This window comes from Prionailurus viverrinus, chromosome F2 (genome assembly GCF_022837055.1).
Source record: "Prionailurus viverrinus isolate Anna chromosome F2, UM_Priviv_1.0, whole genome shotgun sequence".
Classification (NCBI taxonomy): Eukaryota; Metazoa; Chordata; class Mammalia; order Carnivora; family Felidae; genus Prionailurus; species Prionailurus viverrinus.
Window position 1 is genome coordinate 57,540,302 of NC_062578.1, and position 19,643 is coordinate 57,559,944.

General features: G+C 33.5%; 1 protein-coding gene across 2 annotated transcripts in view; it reads right to left on the minus strand.

The window, feature by feature from the left end:
• The window catches only part of CSMD3 (CUB and Sushi multiple domains 3), a 1,270,863-nt gene that overhangs the window by 284,134 nt on the left and 967,086 nt on the right, over positions 1 to 19,643 (minus strand). For both annotated transcript variants that reach the window (XM_047842282.1, XM_047842281.1), the window contains 2 exons: positions 8,105 to 8,296; positions 1,342 to 1,480 (listed from right to left, as the gene is read on the minus strand). In XM_047842282.1, coding sequence (XP_047698238.1) covers positions 1,342 to 1,480; positions 8,105 to 8,296 — 331 coding nt within the window. The remainder of the gene's footprint in view (positions 1 to 1,341; positions 1,481 to 8,104; positions 8,297 to 19,643) is intronic.

The following is a 19,643-nucleotide window of genomic DNA, read 5'->3' on the forward strand; positions in this document are numbered from 1 at the left end:
ATGACAGAGCTGGAAATCAAATTTAGGTCATGTATTTTGCCTAATATAGCCTTCTACCACTCATTTATGAACTACAATACTTTTATAAGCCCACTAAGGCCTTGTATCATTCAAATAGACATTTCTAATGTCTATACTGCCATTTCCCCAACTGTAAAAATGAGTATAATAACTTCGGCAAATTGTCTCATAACTGGATCCTGGCATATGACTAACACTATCATCGTTGTTTCGTGATTACCAATGATCAATTGTATCACTGCAAATTATAAAAATAGAAAGTCTGTATATTTACACTTTTTCACATTTGTCTGAGCTCAAATTAGTTTTTAAGACCAGTTTTAAAGATTTAACTTTAACATCTTACGTAAATTCCAAGCAGCTTTAACATACTGGCAGAAGGAAAGGCTGTGTTACCAGAGCCAACATATATCAGTCTTGGACACTGAAGGTTAGGAACATTTCTACTTAGGAACTCCTTGAATTGCTGATACCTAACACCTCCCATAGAAATATTAAGGAAAAGCATTAGGCCAGGTTTTGTGACAATTGGTACTAGTTCCATGTGAAGAAACAGGTTCATTGCAAAAAGTAAGGCACCGGAGGTAACACAGATGGTGGTGGCTGAGTTAGAGCTCAAAGTCAGCTGCCTTCTTTCCCACACAGGAGGCTGCATCTTCCACCACTTCTGTACTAAGCCTACCCTGCTATTGACATTGCTAACCAACAAATGCAAAGTCTGGAATGCTGTCTTGTAAAGCTCTATCATGAGACAAGTTATGCTGAGAAATCATATGGGAGTGATTCATCAAATTCTTCTTTGTCAACTTGACTTAATGAGATCACCAGAAAAATAAGAGGTAGAATGTATGTTTTCATAAGCCCAATGGTGATGCTGCACAATATGGGTATTTAGAGGCTGTGAAAAGATTTTGGGTGGTACACAAATAGAAGGAAAAAATTCTGGGAATACTGACCTTTTAATCTTGAGTTTTGGGAAACACTGAATTTTTTGAAGCAGTGACAGTAAATACAGGGAGAGAGGAAGGGTTATAAAGAGATGACATTTCATGAGAGTCAATAAACCTCTCGACCTTCAACATGTTTCCTCCACACGGAAATCTGGTGAAGATGCTCACCCACTAGGCCTTCAGAGCTGCACGAGCACATACACCAGTACACAGGGCTTTGAAAAGTGTTGATTGCAAAGTATTGGTGTTGGAATTAATGAAAACTAATTAAAGTGTCATATACAGAAACAAAACTTTGCCTAGTGTGAATGCTAAAGTAAAATAACTATAAACGATATATTTTTTAATGTAGAAATGCACAGGAACTCACCTGATAAATGCCAAAGAGATAACATAGTCTGTGTTGACAGTGATAGTCCAGTCACAGTCCCTGCTATGGGGATATGGATGAGGGAAGTTTGGCGAAAGAATAAAGCCTGAAGATCCTGTTAGATTGCCTCCACAAGGTGCTTTAATTTAAACAAACAAACAAACAAACAAAACCCTTAAGTGATTCATAAAATTTATTAGCTATCAGTATCTGTGCAAACACTTCTCTAAAAAAATTTAGAAGGCTTCATATAGACCTGACTTTTTCTAGTATTGAATGCTTGAAAACATGGCATTGTCTTTCAAGAAAGACCATTAAAATATTAAATACATATGTACATGGTTACAGTGAACTTAGCTTCTTTACTGGTTTCAAAAGAAAAGAAGAAATTACATATGTACTTCTCTCTCTTTCTATTACTATTTGGTTTCATGTAAAAGATAAGCATTGAGAAGAGAGGTGTAAATGGTTTTCCACGGTTGCTAAGAAAAAAATCTGAAGGTCTCAAGAAAAAGTAACAAAACAAATCAAAACAAAATCTCTAATAGTAAGTGGAATAATGGGATATGAGACATTTGGCTCATTTTCACATTTTCCCTGGTACATTTTTTTTATGTATTTATGGAGGAAGAGTCTTTGGCAATAGTGAATGAATGAGAATGGATAATTATCTGAGAACCTACAGCACTTTACAATAAAACATTCACACTGAATATTACCATATCACTAAATTCTAGTTGTCTCATTTGTTGATGAAAATAGACAGACACTACAATTATTACAGTCCCAAACAAAGGTTTCTGTAACACTTCAATGAAGAGGTTCAAAAACTTGTGAGTGAAATTCAGGGAATCGATTCTTTAAGGGATTACTGTTGAAGTCCATGTTTGACAGTTTATGATAAAATAATATACAGAATCGGCAGCTTTAGAAAAAATAGAGACATGAAGATATGGAGGGTCCCAGTTGAGTGGGGCAGCGGGGGTGTAAAAACACACATATACACACACAGGTGAGAGACAGCTTGAGATCATGATCTCATGATGTCTCATAAACATAATTAGCACATCAATATTCTTCTATCTGAGTTTTAAAATTACAGTTTCCTCACATAAATCTTACCATTCAATTATAAGGCATTTTGGATTCTTTTGACAGTAACAAACTGGTTTTGGAAGAAGGAGAATTTTATTTGGGGCAACATTTTAGAACTTCATTCTTTGCCTGAGTCTAGATATGCAAAATCATCACTATAATTTAGTAATTTTTGCCAACTATATTATGGATGTCTATTACATTTTTCCACACCCCTCCCCTCCCTTTGTCTCAGTGTCTCAATGACAGTAGGTAACCTCAGTTCCTTCTCTACTGAGAACATTTATTTGCTCAGACTTAATTTATTTACCATTGCTTACCTATTGCCTGCACATGTTTGTGGAACTTATCAAATGATGAGACATAAATATGTCAACTTTCTTCAGTCTGCCCTCTTCAAATTTCAATGTCCCCTGAATATTTCTCTTTATAATCAGAGGATAGAGTCCCTCCTGTTATTCAGGATAACACCCTTTACCTGGTCACATAATCTCTCTTCCTTCTCTGGATTCTTGTTTCCTTTGTCACTTATAATCTCGCTGCTTCATCGCCTTTCTCTACAGACACGTTCAGATCTCTTTCATCCAAAAAATAAAACAAAGTTCCTTATGACCTATTTCTTTTCACCTTTTATTTTCAACTGAAAATGTTGAATTTTACCCATTGATTAAGAAATCTCCTCACCCTTTCATGTTTGGTTACATGGCCTTACTGTGAAGAATCACCCTTACCCATATGACTCAGATAAAACTCACCTATGTATTAGATAGGACCCCTTGAATAAGCCCCCTTATTTTCCTGTCATAAGACTGTAGATTCCTATTCTTTGACTCAAATGAGTAGCAAAATTCACTCGTTAATCAGAATAAAATACATGTAATGAAACATTGGCTAACCTTTTGTCCTTCCTCTGGGTCTCTGAACTTAGGCCCACCCTCAGCCTTGAGCCAGCATAGAACTCCTCCTGAGGACAGGATGGGCTTGGAAGATATTCTCTGCTCTACTGATTGATTAAGCCAGACTTTCATCCTGCTCCTTACACCTGGTTCGTTCTAACCTTGTATACTCCACTGTCGATGAGAAGAATCCCTTTTGCTTAACTCTTGAGAAACTTGTAGATCTAACGGTCACAGTGTTTTCCCAGTTACAATGGCTCACCCTCAACATGCACACTGCAATAGTTCTTTATGAATAAAAGTGTCTCCTATTTATTTATAATTTTTTAAAAAAACTATAAGTCTTTTGGAAAGGAGGTCTAATCTCATGAGCTCTTTCTTCAGTTGGATGTTGTATTTACTGATAGGCAGACTAACATGGTTAGCGAAGCAGGTCATCACCCGGAAAAACTCTCAAAGAAAAACACCAAAGTATTCATCCTGGGAAAACTTCTCTTCAGATTTAGAATTGTTTTCCTTTTAAATTATATTTACAGAGACACAACAACCTCTTTGTTGCTTACAGACTCTCAATGGCTTTCTTAGGTTCTTCCCATCTCTCATCCCCTCTCCAAACACTGCTATCTCTCTCAGTTTCCCTGTCCCCAACACATTTGCTTCTTAGGCTACCCTGAAAAGACTGTTGTATTGATTCCTTTCATTTTTCTCTTCATATCTGTAGTCATTCTTCAGGGTTGGCTTTCACCTTAAATTCACTCTCCTTGTTGCAACTCCACTTCCAATTTTCTTCTAGTGTCTTTGTACAGACCTCAGTTTCATTGCCAGGTGTCTCTTCTTCCACTTCATCTTATAATTGTAATATTCTCCTGAGGTGCTTGCCTGGTTGTCTCTGATTTCTGCTCCATTACATTCTTCCATGTTGACAGTATCCCATTTTTTAATTCTAAGCTATATGCCCAAATGTTTACTGGCTATCTCTAATTGATAGCCTATGGGCACATCAAACACAGAATATCTGACACATTCAGTCCTCAACTCTTCTTTTGCATTCTAAGTTGTTTGATTAGCACTATCATCCACCTATATTCCCAGGCTAGAAGTCAAGAGTCTTCTCTTTTCTTCACTGCATACATGCATCCAATCCATCAAGAAACACTTATAGATCCTCATAGATATATTTCTACCTATTCCTCTTTCTTTGCCTACTACCATATGTCTAGATCTGATTCTTATCTGCCTCCTGAATTATTGCAATGACTTCTTGGTTTTCATGCCTCTGGTTTCTGCCAACTCATCCTTCTCCCAATAAAAAAACATCTAATCATACTGTGCCCGTGCATACAGTCCTGCAGTTATTTCACATTGCCTACAGGTAATGCCCCAACTCCAGTGTAACTTTTATGACCTGACCTTTGCAACTTTTCCAGTTTTATCAACTACATAATTTGCACTCAAACACTATCAAAATGCTTCTATTCTGGCATTTCTATGCCTTTGCCCATGCTATTTATTTTTGGTGAAAAATTTTTTTCTCTTGTACACTTATGTAACTCTTACTTATGTTTCAAGATTCATCACTGCCTCCAGAAAGTTTTCCTGGAAATTCCCAGTCTGGGCTGAACTTCAGCTCTCTTCAACTTACTCTAGTATGCACAACACCTCTATGTTGGATCTTTTCCCTGACCATCTTTATTTAAATATTATATTCAGGTGTCTGCATTCATCACTAATCTGTAAGCCAAAGACTGTGTCTTATATGTTATTTAAAACTTGGGAATCAGTATATACTACACTTTCCATAAATGTTTGTGGAATTGCTAGTGGTTCTTTATATTGATTATGAAAACAGTAAAGATAACTAGGGATGAATGAACAGTAGAATTTGTAGCTCTGTATTTTGATAAAAATAATAGCATATTTTGCTTTTAAAACTTGCAAAATTATATGTGAACTTGAAAAAAGTTATAAAAATACATGTAATAATGGCAAATGTATATATGTATGTAGATACAAATAAAAAAAACAAGAATGATAGCAAAATGTTCTTTGTTTTATTTTATTTTATTTTTCTTGCTTAGGTAGTGGGATTACGTATAATATGGGGAAAGCTAGGAGAGCAATTTTGTTTCAATTTTCCTTATTTTTCATAGGGAAAATTGGTATTTTTAGTTTCCAGAAATTTTATACATATACATATGTCCATACATATGTTTATATCTTTTATCACAAAAGATATAGGGAATTTTTTAGTACAGGAAAATATATTACATGTATTTTAATGTACCTTACTGGATATTTTCCATGATCACAATATAATTTAGGCATAAGATCATGTAAAATTCTCTTGATTCCATTATTTATTTATCAAAGTTTTCCCAATATATTTCATTGCTGTAGTTGATTTTGCAAATCGACAAAAGCCATTGAGACAAGCAGAGATATTATCTGACATTTGTAAATCCAAAATATCCAGTGAGTAAAGAAAATTTCCTTTTCCTTAAATATACTAAATTTTAAATAGCACTTGGAAAATGCATTTTAATTTTTATGCATCTAATCATCAAGCATCCAGAATAAGATTCTCCTTAGGTCAAATAGATTTATGAATTCAATTTTCAGTTAGGTTCCATGTAATTCTGACATTAATGATTTGTTCTGAGTGTAATTTGTCAAGAGGCAGTTACACAGGCAACTACTGATAACTATTTGGGAATTTTCTTAATTTTTCTGACCCCATTTAGTTTTATTTGTGTGTACTGACTTTAACAGCAGCCCACCCGCACTAATGTCTTTGTTATTTACTTTCATATGGAGTGGGACTACTTTCCCTCTGGCAATGTCAAAGTAATCTTCACATTGTCAATTTTGTTGGAAAGAATTCTATTAACTCTCCTAAGATGACGTCCTTCTATTTGGTACTTGCTTTAAGGCTGACTACTTCTACATGCAAGCAAAATGCTTTATACTCCATAGTCTGAGACATAGACTTATAGAGTTTCTAAAAAGTTCAGGGTTTAATCTTTGGCATAGTATTTCCAATCATAGAAGTCTTTCTTATCAGTTTCAGAGGTCAAGATTTCTGCAGCCTTAGCAATTTTTCAGACTTTTTTTTTTTAGGTTATATTATTTTCCTCAGAAAATCTCTAATGCATATCCTTTCCCCAAGCTATTTTTTCCTACCCCCCAAAAAATAGTACACAGCACCATAATCCATACAAAAACTTTCCACAACCTGCTCAATTTAAGTAAGATTTAATGGTCCACTATTTTTTCCCCTAGAATTAGGATTTGCTAGCTGAAGTCTTATCTACAAAGAATTTTGTAGGCTGGAATTTTATAACAGTCTATCACAAAACTCTCCTTTCCTTTATGTTTTATATTTTGCTGTATTCTTGAATTTTAGTGTAAAGCTGTTCAATATTGTAGGATTCTAAATATACAACATTTGACATTACATAGCCTTCTAATAAGCAACACTCTTTAACTAGGTTGAAGAATTATAATAAAGCAAATGTTCTACAATCAGTCTGTAGAGTTCTATCATTTCTTTTTTTTTCTTGTTATTTGCCTCATTTTCTACAGAAGTCTAAAACTGTCTCTTCCCTGTTTTGAGCTGTTAGATATCTTGCTTTGTGCATTAAATGTTTTCTTTTTAAATGCCGATGTGTAAAATACAGAAAATGTGATGAGAAAATGTAGATTTTTTAGTTTTCATTTCACTAGAAAGTAGATTCACAAGAACAGGGAACTTCTCCGTCATGCTTTACTGCTTATTCCTCCATGTTCAGAACAATGTCTAGGACACACTGAATGGCTAACAAATTTTAGCTTGCAACTCTTGCATAAGAAGTTACAAGATGGGGTAAAGGAAACCTGAATAATTGAGTGCTTGTGTTTGTTCACTTCTCACTGATGTACTAAACACTCTTTCTATTACCATGTGACTCAAAAAATCATTATGAATGATCATTGAAAATGTATTTATGAGTTGGATATATGTGAATAAAAATAAAGTTTTCTTTCCTAAATGTGCTAGGTTTTCATATGCTGAGTGCTATAAGAAATAAAACCATGAACAATGAGTGAGTGAATATGGGATCTTCTTTCAAGTTGCTTACAGTGTAATTTTATTTTATCAAAATAAAAGCATATTTTTTCTGAATTAATGAATTGAATGTAAAGCCAAAGCTTTGAAACTAAACTTAAGTTTCAATAAAAATTTTTTTTGAGAAGAAATAGCCATTAGAGAGGCAAGATGAATATGGCCCATTTTAAATGTAGAATCTGCATCAACTCTTTAAGTTTTAAAAGCAGTGCATAACTACAATTATATAGTAGATAAGGGAAAAATGAGACTTTTCAAGAGCTTTGATCCTTAACTTTTAACTTTTCCTCTTCCTCCTCCTCTTCCTCCTCCTCCTCCCCCTTCCCCTCCTCCCTCCCCTCTCCCTCCTCCTCCTCCTTTCCCTCCCCCTCCTCTTCCTCTTCTTCCTCTTCCTCCTCCTCCTCCTCCTCCTCCTCCTCCTGCTTCTTCTTCTTCTTCTTCTTCCTCTCCAAACTATTGAGAATCTAATGAAATTGTGGACTCTCCCCTTAGGGGGAAAAATATAGTCATTTAAAATTTTGTGTATTTTTTTGGAGGTTCATAGATTTTTTGAAATCTTAGATCCTGTATAGAACCTATTCTAGAATACTGTGCTTAATAACATCAACACCCATTTTATCCATTGTTTGATACTTATATAAAACTTTAATTGTTCTTTAATTCGTACCTATACAGACTGGTGGGCTGGGCTGCCAGAAGTAGCGATTTTCTACCTGAATGCAGGTTATTCTTTCCTCTCCTTGAAGCTCATATCCTGGGTCACATTGAAAAACAACAGTGTCCCCGGGTTCTCGTCCATCCCCATTTCGAGTCCCATTCATGGGAACCCCTGGGTCACGACATGCAGTAGCAACAGAACCTATCAAAAGACAAAAACAAACCTTTAGTTTTGATGCTACCGAAGTCAATTTCAAATTTCCAGATCTTACAGTTTAGAACCTTCCTCACATCTATGTGCTTTTAGAAAATTAACTTTAAAAATGCTTGAGCCAATTTGTAAATGCCTGCACAAAAAATAATTTTAACGTTTTTTTTTTGTTAACTTGTGTGCTTACTTGTTTCAATAAAGGGCATGACATTTTAGTAGCTAAATAATAGGTTTACTGAAGATTAATCGATGCCATGTGAAAAGATTCTGCAGAGGATGAAAAGAAAGTTGCAGACCGAAAGAACATGACTGTAAGGTACATATTCCACAAAGGACTTGTATGTAGAGTATATAAAGAACTTTTACAGGTCAACTATAGGCAGAAGGGGAGGAAGAAGAAAAAATCCAATTAAAATATTAACAGAATACATTCCAATGAAGAGGATACTGGATGGTACATGAAAAGATGTTCAACATCATTAGCCATTAGGAAAACGCATTTTAACATTGCAATGAGATATCACTATATACCAATCAGATGGCTAAAATAAAAAAATAAGATAACTGAATGCTGGAAATATTATGGAGAAAATGAAATTACTCATGTACTGCACTTGGGAATGTAAAATGTTACAGCCACTCTGGGAAGAAGTGTGGTAGCTTCTCACAAGACTACATATGTGCTTACTATACAGCTTAGTAATTGCACTCTTGTACATTTATCCCACAGAAATGATGATTTATGATCACATAAAAACCTAAACACATATTTATTTATAGAAGCTAAAAAGTTGGAACAACCCAATGTCCTTCAACAGGTGAGTGACTAAACTGTGTATTCATACCTTGGAACAAAACTCAACAATAAAAAGGAATGACAATACGTATGACAACTTAAACAGTTCTGAAAGGAATTAAGCAGAGCAGAAAAATACAATATCAAATGGTTACACACTGCATGACTTTATTTCTATACTATTCTTGAAGTGACAAAACTAGAAAGCTGGAAAATAGATTAGTGGGTACCAGGAGTTGTAGGAGGAGGGGATGTGAGGCAGTGACCATGGCTGTAAAAGATAACATGAGGGATCCTTGTGACGGACTGTACTGTGTTTTCACTGTGGTGGTGGTCATACAAATCTACATAGAGCTAAATAAGCGCACACACACACACACACACACACACACGAATATACATAAAATTAGTAAACTTTGAATAAGATTGGTAGATTATATCAATGTCAGTTTTCTGGTTGGGATATATGTCCTATAGTTATGCAAGAAATTGTCAATTCAGGAAACGGTGAAGAGTATACAGGATCTCTTTTTATTATTTCTTAAAACTGAATATAAATCTAAACGTGTCTAAAAAAGAAAAGTTAAAAAAAATCATTACAGAAAAGGAGAATAGTATGACACCATAGGAAAGGAACTGTTCTTCTATACACAGTGTATGACACATTTAATAATAGTTACCTCCAATTATTCAGGTTAATGGAACAAAATATTATGTTGAATTATCATGAAGTGGATTTACCCTAAAGCATATGGCAATTAAGTATCAAGACAAAGAACCTATTAAAATTTCCATTTAAACTATTAATAAACTATATTCATAAATATAGGATTTAGCACTTGTATAAATTATTTTTTTAATTGCATCTTCAACTAATGACACAAATTTCTGGATTGCAGATACATAACTGATATTCACTGATTCATTCACTTATAACAATATATTCCAGGCATTGTGCTAGGTTCTAGGAATACAAAGAAGAATTGAGCAGACACAAATAGAACTGAACAGATTTCAAATTATTTTGCATAGTGTGGTACCAATAAAGAAATTCTATTATATACATCCTGAGTGAGTAGATATTTATATAGATACATAGGTAAGCAGATAGAGATAGACAGATAGGTAGGTAGATAGACAGATAAACATAGACAGATTCATCAATATATCAATCTGTTAATCTGTCTAGTAAATTGTTTTAGCTCATCTCTCTAACACACATACACAACAAAAAAACCAGAGACTGCACACAGTATTGTAATGCTCTGATTCCCAACGTTCTGGGAATCAAGAAGAACGGTTAAGAAACTGAAAAAAAAGGATATTGTTGGGATCTTAAGCCTGACACTGAATAAAAAGAAGTAACAACAAAAAAGTGATCATTCATATATATATATAAATGAATATGTAATATGCATATATACATATGCATGTATATTCTGCTCACTTTATTGACAAACTAAAAAAAGTTAATTTTTAAAGGGTTATATTTTTCAAAAGGTTAGAAAATGTAGACTGCAAATATCATTTTACTGATCACTTAAACGAAACAAACCTGTGTATCATTATATGTGTAATCAAAAGTCTTACAGTTTTGCTTTATTTTTCTGATAAACTAACGTTTCTGAGCAATGACTAGAGGAAGGGGTTTTACCTATATAATTCCTTTAGTATTCCTAACAATACTATGAGGCAAATAGCATTACTATTCTCATTTTAGAGGTGAGAAAACTAAAATTTAGAGAGATTAAATAACCTGAGTACAGAACCTGAGATTAAATAACCTGAGATTAACAAAACCTGAGTAGAGAACCAAGATCTCAACCCAAATCTGTCTGATTTTAGAACCCAAGTACCTAAATGCTATACTAGATTATCCTCTTCTACCTGTAACTGTCCTGGAGATGCAAGTTTTCTCCTCAATAAAATAACATAAAGTAAAATAATACAGTAAAATAAAATAAAATACCCAATTTAAAAATTATGGAAAAGGTAGAGATTATATCCATAAATAGAAAAGCTAGAGCTGGCATAAATTTGAACCACCTTCAAAAATATTAAATTTACCTTCATATGAGTTACTTTTGAAACAGTTGTTTTTAGTTGTTAATTACTAACTTATTTTGGAGAATATTGAGGGAGGAATATAGGGACTTTGTTCCAATTTCAAAGTGAATTTGTTCTGTAATGCCCATGTGTCCCTTAGCAAAGCATCTACAATGCATCATGGGCTCTGGGAATTATGTTTTTCCATTATTGATAGAGATTTTTGTGAAGTGTTTCTGTGATAAACTGAGTCATGAAGGTTTTCTTAAATTGTTCTGGGATGGTTTTCACCCAAACTAAACTGATACCTGTATTCGTTTTACAAGATGTAGTGGGGAGTGATGTTCTAAGATTTTTTTAAATGTTTATTTATTTATTTATTTTGAGAGAGAGAGAGAGACAGAGAGAGAGAGACAGAGAGAGAGAGCAGGGGAGGGGCATAGAGAGAGGGAGACAAAATCCCAAGCAGGCTCTGAACCATCAATATGGAGCCCAGTGTGGGGCGCGAACCCGCGAACCATGAGATTATAATATGAGCCAAAATCAAGAGTAGGACATCTGACTCACTGAGGCACCTAGGTGCTCTGAAGATATTTTTATTGGAGAGAAGTGACATAAATGTGAAATGTGCTCTATTTTCAAAGTAAAAAATAGTAACTATATAAAATTATTTTAAAAAACTTCATTAGTTTTTGTTCTTGAGGCTAACCATGCACTGGAATCTGGTTTTGCAAAAAGCTTGACGCTTCAGATAAACATTCTCAAAAATAAAAATGAATGTATAACAATGTTAGAGAAATATATTGAAATAAAAACAGTAAATACAATCATGTCTTAGCTGAATTTAAGAGAAAAAAATATGTTTTTGCTGACAGATTTACTGTGCTTAAAGACTTAAAGTGGAACTAAGTGGTTAAAGTAAGACTTTGATACAACTAATACATGGTGTTTGAAAATATGCATTTGCCTTTGGGTCTGGTCAACTTAAAGAAAGAGAGGTGGGGAACACCTATTGTTACTTTTCCTCTTAATTAATAAACAAATTAAGAATAAGATTTTAAAACACAATAGACAATGATGGGGTTTAATGAAAGACCAAAACTTTTTTTTTTTTCTCTTGGAATTGCTTGAGTTCTAAAACAATTAGTTAAATGTACACAGGAACAATTGCTCGTTGTGAATGGTGTTGTCTTATTTTCTTTCTTTATCCAAAGTTTGATCTCCATGCTGGTTACACTCTGTTTGCGGGCTGACAAAATTATAATAATTTTAACATCAATCATTCTTGTTTTCTGTATTAAATAGAAACTATAGCCACTGAAGAAAATAATCACTTAGGGAACCATATTATATCTCCTTGGGAATCAGCAGTGAAGTAATCTCATACAATTAGGATAATTAAAATAGCAATTATAGAATGCTAGAACTTAATATATTATCACATATGTAAAAATAGATGGGTAATTTTTATTCAATATTTATTTTTCACTTTTCTGGAACCTACAATTCTCAAAATTTATAATTCTTATGTGCATTTTCTTTTTGTTATGTAAATTTTAAGTAGAAGTTTAATCCCTTATTTTTATTCTCTTTTATTCTGGAATAGCATGTAAGATGTTTCTATAGAATGAAGACTCTTTTGCAAATAAGTGCTTTAATTTAGCAACTATTTTAAGCATATTAAATAAATATACATCAGAAAATACTACACTTACCAATAAGTATTAACATGAGTGATTGCTATTTACGTTCTTAATTTCTTTAGTCTGAATTGCTTCAAATTTAATTGATGAAATGAACATCTGTAGTTGTTCCATTAGGTTTAAGTGTTATTTTTCCTGACACAAATGTAAACACAAATTGCAACAAAGATGAAGGGTTTTAACAACTTTGATGCCTCACCTGTGATGATATCATGAAAGGAACATTCTGGAAATGCATATAATAGGTCATTTATATATGATACAAAATCCAAAAATAGCTTGGATTTATTTACCTTACAAAACTTTATTAAACTGACAACAAAAGATAACTGCCCTTCCTTGTTTCTCTCCCCTCAAAAGGACTGGCCATTTATATTTTGGTTATTCTAGAACTGGAATTATCCAGTAGCTACTATGTATTGTATTTCTTATACTAGCTATTTCATAGAAATGATAATAGCCACAGGGAAAAAGTATGTGTGAATAGTTAACATTGTTAATTTGTAATAATTTTGGATACTTACGGTCTTTCAAAGATTGTATTACGAACTATACCTCATTTGACTGACAAAAAGTCTGGGTACTACTATTATCCATATTTTCCCAATGAGAATATTAAGACTTAAAAGGAATAAGAAACTTGCCCAGTATCACACAGTTATCTAGGGCAGTTTAAGTGGTAATGCAGACATGAGAATGTATCCAAGGGACATTTCTTAAATAAAAATGATAGAGTTTTTGAAATTAAAAAAAATGTTCAAAGTGTGGACAGGGTAAAACCCAAATGATACCATAATTTAAAATAAAATTTCTAAAATACATTATTAAAGTTTAAATACCATTTTAAAAATAGGAAGGAAGAGCAACTATCTACCGATCATTCTGGTGGAGTAGTCCAAAAGCCTATACATTTACAACATTTGACTTTAAGTAATTAATTAATTTTTACTAAAAACAATTGCACAGCTATCAACAGTACAGTCTTATTCATAGGATTCCATTGGTATGTATTGTGTAAAACTAAATAAAGTCTGTGTATCTAAGAGAGATACAGTTAAATATGAATGATAATTGATTTAGAATAGATTCCAACAAAATAATGATAATGATGATTGCTGCCTCTGTTGAGAGCATATGTTGTCCAAAGCATTTGGCTAAAGATTAAGTTTATACGCTTAAACCAGAACATAAAATTCTATGAAGTATTATTATCATCTCTACTTTTAAATGGGTAAAATGAGCCTCCGTGATGTTAAGTGCTTGCTGGAAGCACAGTGAGGATTTGAACTCAAGAAACAGCAGGGTTTCCACGACTGTAGGGTATTGTCTCGGTACAAACCTATGCCATTACCAGATAAAACAACAAAGTCATGTCATACTAATGAGATTTTACGTTGTTGATGATGAAAGAATTAGATCTAGTTTTAGACGGAAAGGCAGAAATACTGAGCAGTTTATAATTCTTCATTACTACACAACAAAATTACTTGCTGCTAATATCTCACCATAAAGGGAAGCAAAAGAGACAGACCCTAGGTTCTTTTCAAAGGTATTCTTAAGAACAATGTAAATAAATTTAGCCATATATATCCTAAATTTAGCCACATATGTGCCAGATGGTATTCTTTAATTATAAAACTAAGGACATTCCACTCTGTTTTTTCATTCTCTTCTTTTTATTTTTTAACTTTTTAAAACATTTATTTATTATTGAGAGACAGAGAGACACTGAGCATGAGCAGGGAAGAGACAGAGAGAGGGGGAGACACAGAATCTGAAGCAGGCTCCAGGATCTGAGCTGTCAGCACAAAGCCTCATGCAGGGCTCAAACTCATGAACCGTGAGATCATGACCTGAGCCGAAGTCAGACACTCAACTGGCTGAACCACCCAGGCGCCCCTTTTCATTCTCTTCTTCCCATCCTTTTTTTTTTTTGTCTGATTTCTCCCCTTATAGTTCACTGAGAGAGTAGAAGCAATAAGATAGGCATGACTTCATTTTACCAGCACCAAATCTATCGGCCCAGTGGTGTCATATCCATATTCCCTGCTTCCTCTCCGGTTGGAATGGAGAAGGTGTTTTAATTCTATATGAGGTCAACCCCTCGTTCTTCTGCTGCTGGTATTAAGCCCTTTTTATTTCTCAAGGACTCTGTTCCTAAATATTTCTTATCCCTTCTGAATTACCAGTTCCTCCTTCCTCCGTGGTCCATTCCCAATAGCATACAGACATAACTTATATACTCCATCTTAAATAAACCAGCAAAACTCTTATTACCTCTCCATCCTCTTTCAATTATTTTTCCCATTTCTCTCTTTTAATAGGAAACTTATTAAGCATCTATCCTGAGGGAGTTATCTGTATAGCTATTTCCAGTTTCATCATCAGCCTTGCATCTCATATCCTTACTAAACTGCTCTTGTTAAATCTAGCTGCCGGATCCAGCGGTAACTTCTGTACCTTCTTTTTTCAGAGACTTCTCAGCAAAATGTGCCACAGTACATCATTCCTTCCTTCTACAAGCACTTGTTTCCTTGGCCTCCCAGTCATTAGACTCTAGTAGTTTTCTTTTGGGCTTTGTTGCTTTCCTTTTTGGTATCTTCTGCTGTCTCTATTTTTTTTTTTTTAACCTGATGACTGAGGGCTAGAATACTTCAGGGATTAGTATTTAATGTTTTGTTTCCTTCTTTGTACAGTTTCTTCTAGGATAACTTCATCTGACCCCATCGTTTCAAAAACTCTTTTTAGCTTAATGCCTCTCAAATGTATACATTCAGCATTGAAGTCTCTCCTGAGCTTGAGATCAGGCAATTCAACTGCCTATTTAACTCCTTTAGTTAGAGATCTAACAGGCCCTTTAATTTACCACGCCCAAAAGATTCATGAAATTGTAAAATATTTTAATTATCAGATTTTTGGAAAGAAAAATGTAAAAAACTTAAAACTTCACCTGCATATATAATTTTCCTATGCTATTAATGTCAATAAAACACATAACACTTCCATTTTGAAAGTAAAAATTTCTCATTGCAAAATTCTAATTTATTATGGCATGCAGATAAAAATACTTTGGTATAAATAAATTCTCCATAAAAGGTAAAAAATCACTGACATAAGAAATAAATTGAATATCAGCAAAAATATAAAGTCTTATAATTTTTACTCTATTTTTATGTCAGTGGTTTTGCCTTGTATGGAGAATTTTATACCACTAGGTAGTGCAGCCCATGACTGAGTTCTCAGCAACTCATCGTTGCTATAAATACACTTCTGACTTCTCATTTTATATTTGTTTTAAAATAATTGAGAGTGTAATTCAATTGGAAATATGTACCTCACCTGATACATATTTTACAATCCTAACTAGTGCATGTGTAGATTTCAAGCATGACATGGCTAGCAGCTTGAACTATTATTCAGAGGCAACGTCTGAATTATTATGTTAGTGACCTTGGGCAAATTAATGTTCTGGTTTTCTTATTCCATTGTTTTCTATAGTAGGGAATAAATACCCTAAAATCACTCGTAAGTCCCAGTGTATCCTTTCTATTCAGAAAGTTGACTCTTTGATGTAAACTTGTTTATCACAAGACCTTTCAAAAAAGAAAAACCTAGGATTTCATACAGTTGAATACATAGTTATCAGAAGTAAGAGAAGCTTAGAGTCTGGTCTCTACTACATTAAGAAAGGACACTGGTCATATTTGCACTTGTTCCCTGAATTTTAGCTGCCTCATCTGTAAAATTGGCATAGTAATATTTTACCTGTCCGCTTTAATATCAGAAAAATCTTAACATTCTTTTCTAACAATTATATAATCCTATGAAAATATCAATTCTGAATCACTAAAGACCAGTGGTTTTGTATGTTTTTGTAACATCAGAAGACTTCAGCAAGGTCACAGTCCAAATTTCATTTAAGTTTAAGCCCTAAGTCCCTCTCTTCCAGTTTTATTGCCTTATACTTTTGTATGGACTGAGAAATGGCCCTATATTCTCCATTTCACTATCTGTAAGGAATTCAAGTTGGGTAATGGGAATATTTAACCTGGAAGGAAATCCCATCCAGTGTCAAATCAATCAGAAAATATTTGAAATGCAGTTGGTAACCTAGAGGTGGATTTCACCCTGGAGTATTTTGCCCTTGATTGAGCTCTTGCTTAGTACAAGATCCATCAATTTTATAAAGAATGTTCAACATCATTGTTAGGCTTACACTTTGCCAGCTCCTCAGTAATATGGCTATCTTTAGAATTTCATTATGTTTCTAAGGATACACCTAATGATATGGCAAGTTAGGTTAAAGTAGATGGCAGCATGACAGAAACATTCCCATCAACTAAGGAAGGAAATGAAGCTGCTAATGCATCAGATGCAAAAGGAATCTCAAAGCCCGTGTTGTAGTACACTTCCAAGAACATAGACATTTATTTTTATTTTTTAAATTTTTGTTAATGATTAGTTATTTTTGAGAGAGAGAATGTAGCACCTGTGCGCATACCGGGGAGGGGCAGAGAGAGAGGGAGTCAGAGGATCTGAAACCAACTCCGAAAAAAGAGAGCCCGTGTGGGGTTTGAACTCAAGAACTGTGAGATCATGACCGGAGCTGGCACTTAACCGACTGAGCCACCCAGGCACCTCTAGAAATTTATTTTTTAAAAAGACATATTTATTCAATTATTTCACCCGATAATTGTTATGCAACCACAACGAGCCAGGTATTATGCTTCATATTGGAGATAGATTTTAATGAGACGACACCTCTCTACCTTCACTGATGCTTATGCTCCAGTACACAGACAAAAGTGGGAATAAAATTGTTGATGCAGTTTTTGTGAAATCAAAGGCATGTTAGGTTGCGGACCCAATGTTACCTACAGAGGAAACTGATTTTATATCTAAAAATTATATAAGTTTATATAAAAGTCTAATTTGCAGTTGAACACTAATATTAAGGGATCACTAGAATTAATAAACAAAAAAAGGGAAAAATCACATAAAAATTATTTTACATTATTTTTAACTGCCAGTGCACATTTAGTTTTACATTATTAAAGGGACTTCCTATTCAATCAGATTCATTTAACATTTGCTAAGTACTTAATACCAGGTGCAGTGCCAATTTCTAGGGATACAAATATTAATACGATAATATCCTCATTCTTCAAAGGAAAATAATCTAAGAGGGACAGCAGATGTGTACATAGCTTTACTATACTAAAATGATGTTTTACCATTCAAACTGCAAAATTCTGGGAATGAAAGAAGTTAAAAATAACTTGTATAATTAAAAATATGTTCTAACAAAATTGGAATTACACTGATGAACATTTCAAAATAGTTTTCTATACAAAAACAGTTTTTAAAATGAAATGATTTTTTAAAAATGCCAAATATCTGTGCACAAAAATACATTCTTTATATGAATTACCTAAACATTAAAAATAATGTTAGCAAAATACTAATTTACAATGCACATGTATACTTTTAATTGGTTTCTTAGCCATTATTTAGTGCCTTTTACTATTTTTCTAAAGAATTAATGTATTATTATTAGCATTGTTAAAGATATTTTAATACATTTAAAATATTGGCATGTTAAACTGATATCTCCATAGGCCATACTATTTTTAATCAAGAAAGTTTCCTCTTTATATGGGCTGAGCTATCTGGTAAACTTAGAGCTAATTTTTAAAATGGAAGAAAGGCTCAATTTTATTTTTGTCATTCAGTGATGTGTATATATTTCAGCTCAAATATTTTCAAAGACACTGAATGCTTATTTCTTTTCAGATACCTTCCTTTGACAAAGATTATTATAACATAAAACTTGTCAAACAAGTTTTCTTAAATTATGATTTTTAAAAATATTCACTTACAAGCTATATAATTGTGTATTTTCTCAACTTTATTCCATTCTAGTATGAAATATAAATTTAAAACAATTAAAAATAAGATCATTTCCAATTTTAATTTTGTACAGTGTTTGAGCATTCACACTTTCTTTTTTTTTTTTTTTAATTTTTTTTCAACGTTTTATTTTATTTTTGGGACAGAGAGAGACAGAGCATGAACGGGGGAGGGGCAGAGAGAGAGGGAGACACAGAATTGGAAACAGGCTCCAGGCTCTGAGCCATCTGCCCAGAGCCCGACGCGGGGCTCGAACTCACGGACCACGAGATCGTGACCTGGCTGAAGTCGGACGCTTAACTGACTGCGCCACCCAGGCGCCCCAGAGCATTCACACTTTCATAGAAATAACATTTAAATGTCTTCTTGATGCTAAACTTTGTTTTTGATAACTGCAACTCACCAAAAACTTCAAAGCTGATGATCTTTAGCACTCCAATAACTGAATATTTTGATTAAAGATTTACAACTGATTTTATGAAAAACAACCACATTTAAAAGTTTTATTTGCAGAAAATTTCAACACCTTAGTAGGATTTTTGGTTGATTTTACAAGAGTACTTCAGAGATGCAAATCTTTCTAAGTCTGAATGACAATGAACAGCAAAAAAGAGAAAAGAGTACTGACACACTCATTTACTTATTTTTTGAATCAGCATTACTCTATCATACACACACACACATACACACACACAAATATAATTCTGTTATTTCACTGTATATAAAAGTATTTGTAAATTTTAACAATTTTATTGTGATGAGTAGCATTTGCTTGGTCAGAGTTACGAATTACACGTACACTGCAAGCAATTCTAAGTATATTTCAATTTCTTAAAATTTTTTAAGTTTATTTATTTTGAGATAGAGACAGAGAGGGCATGAG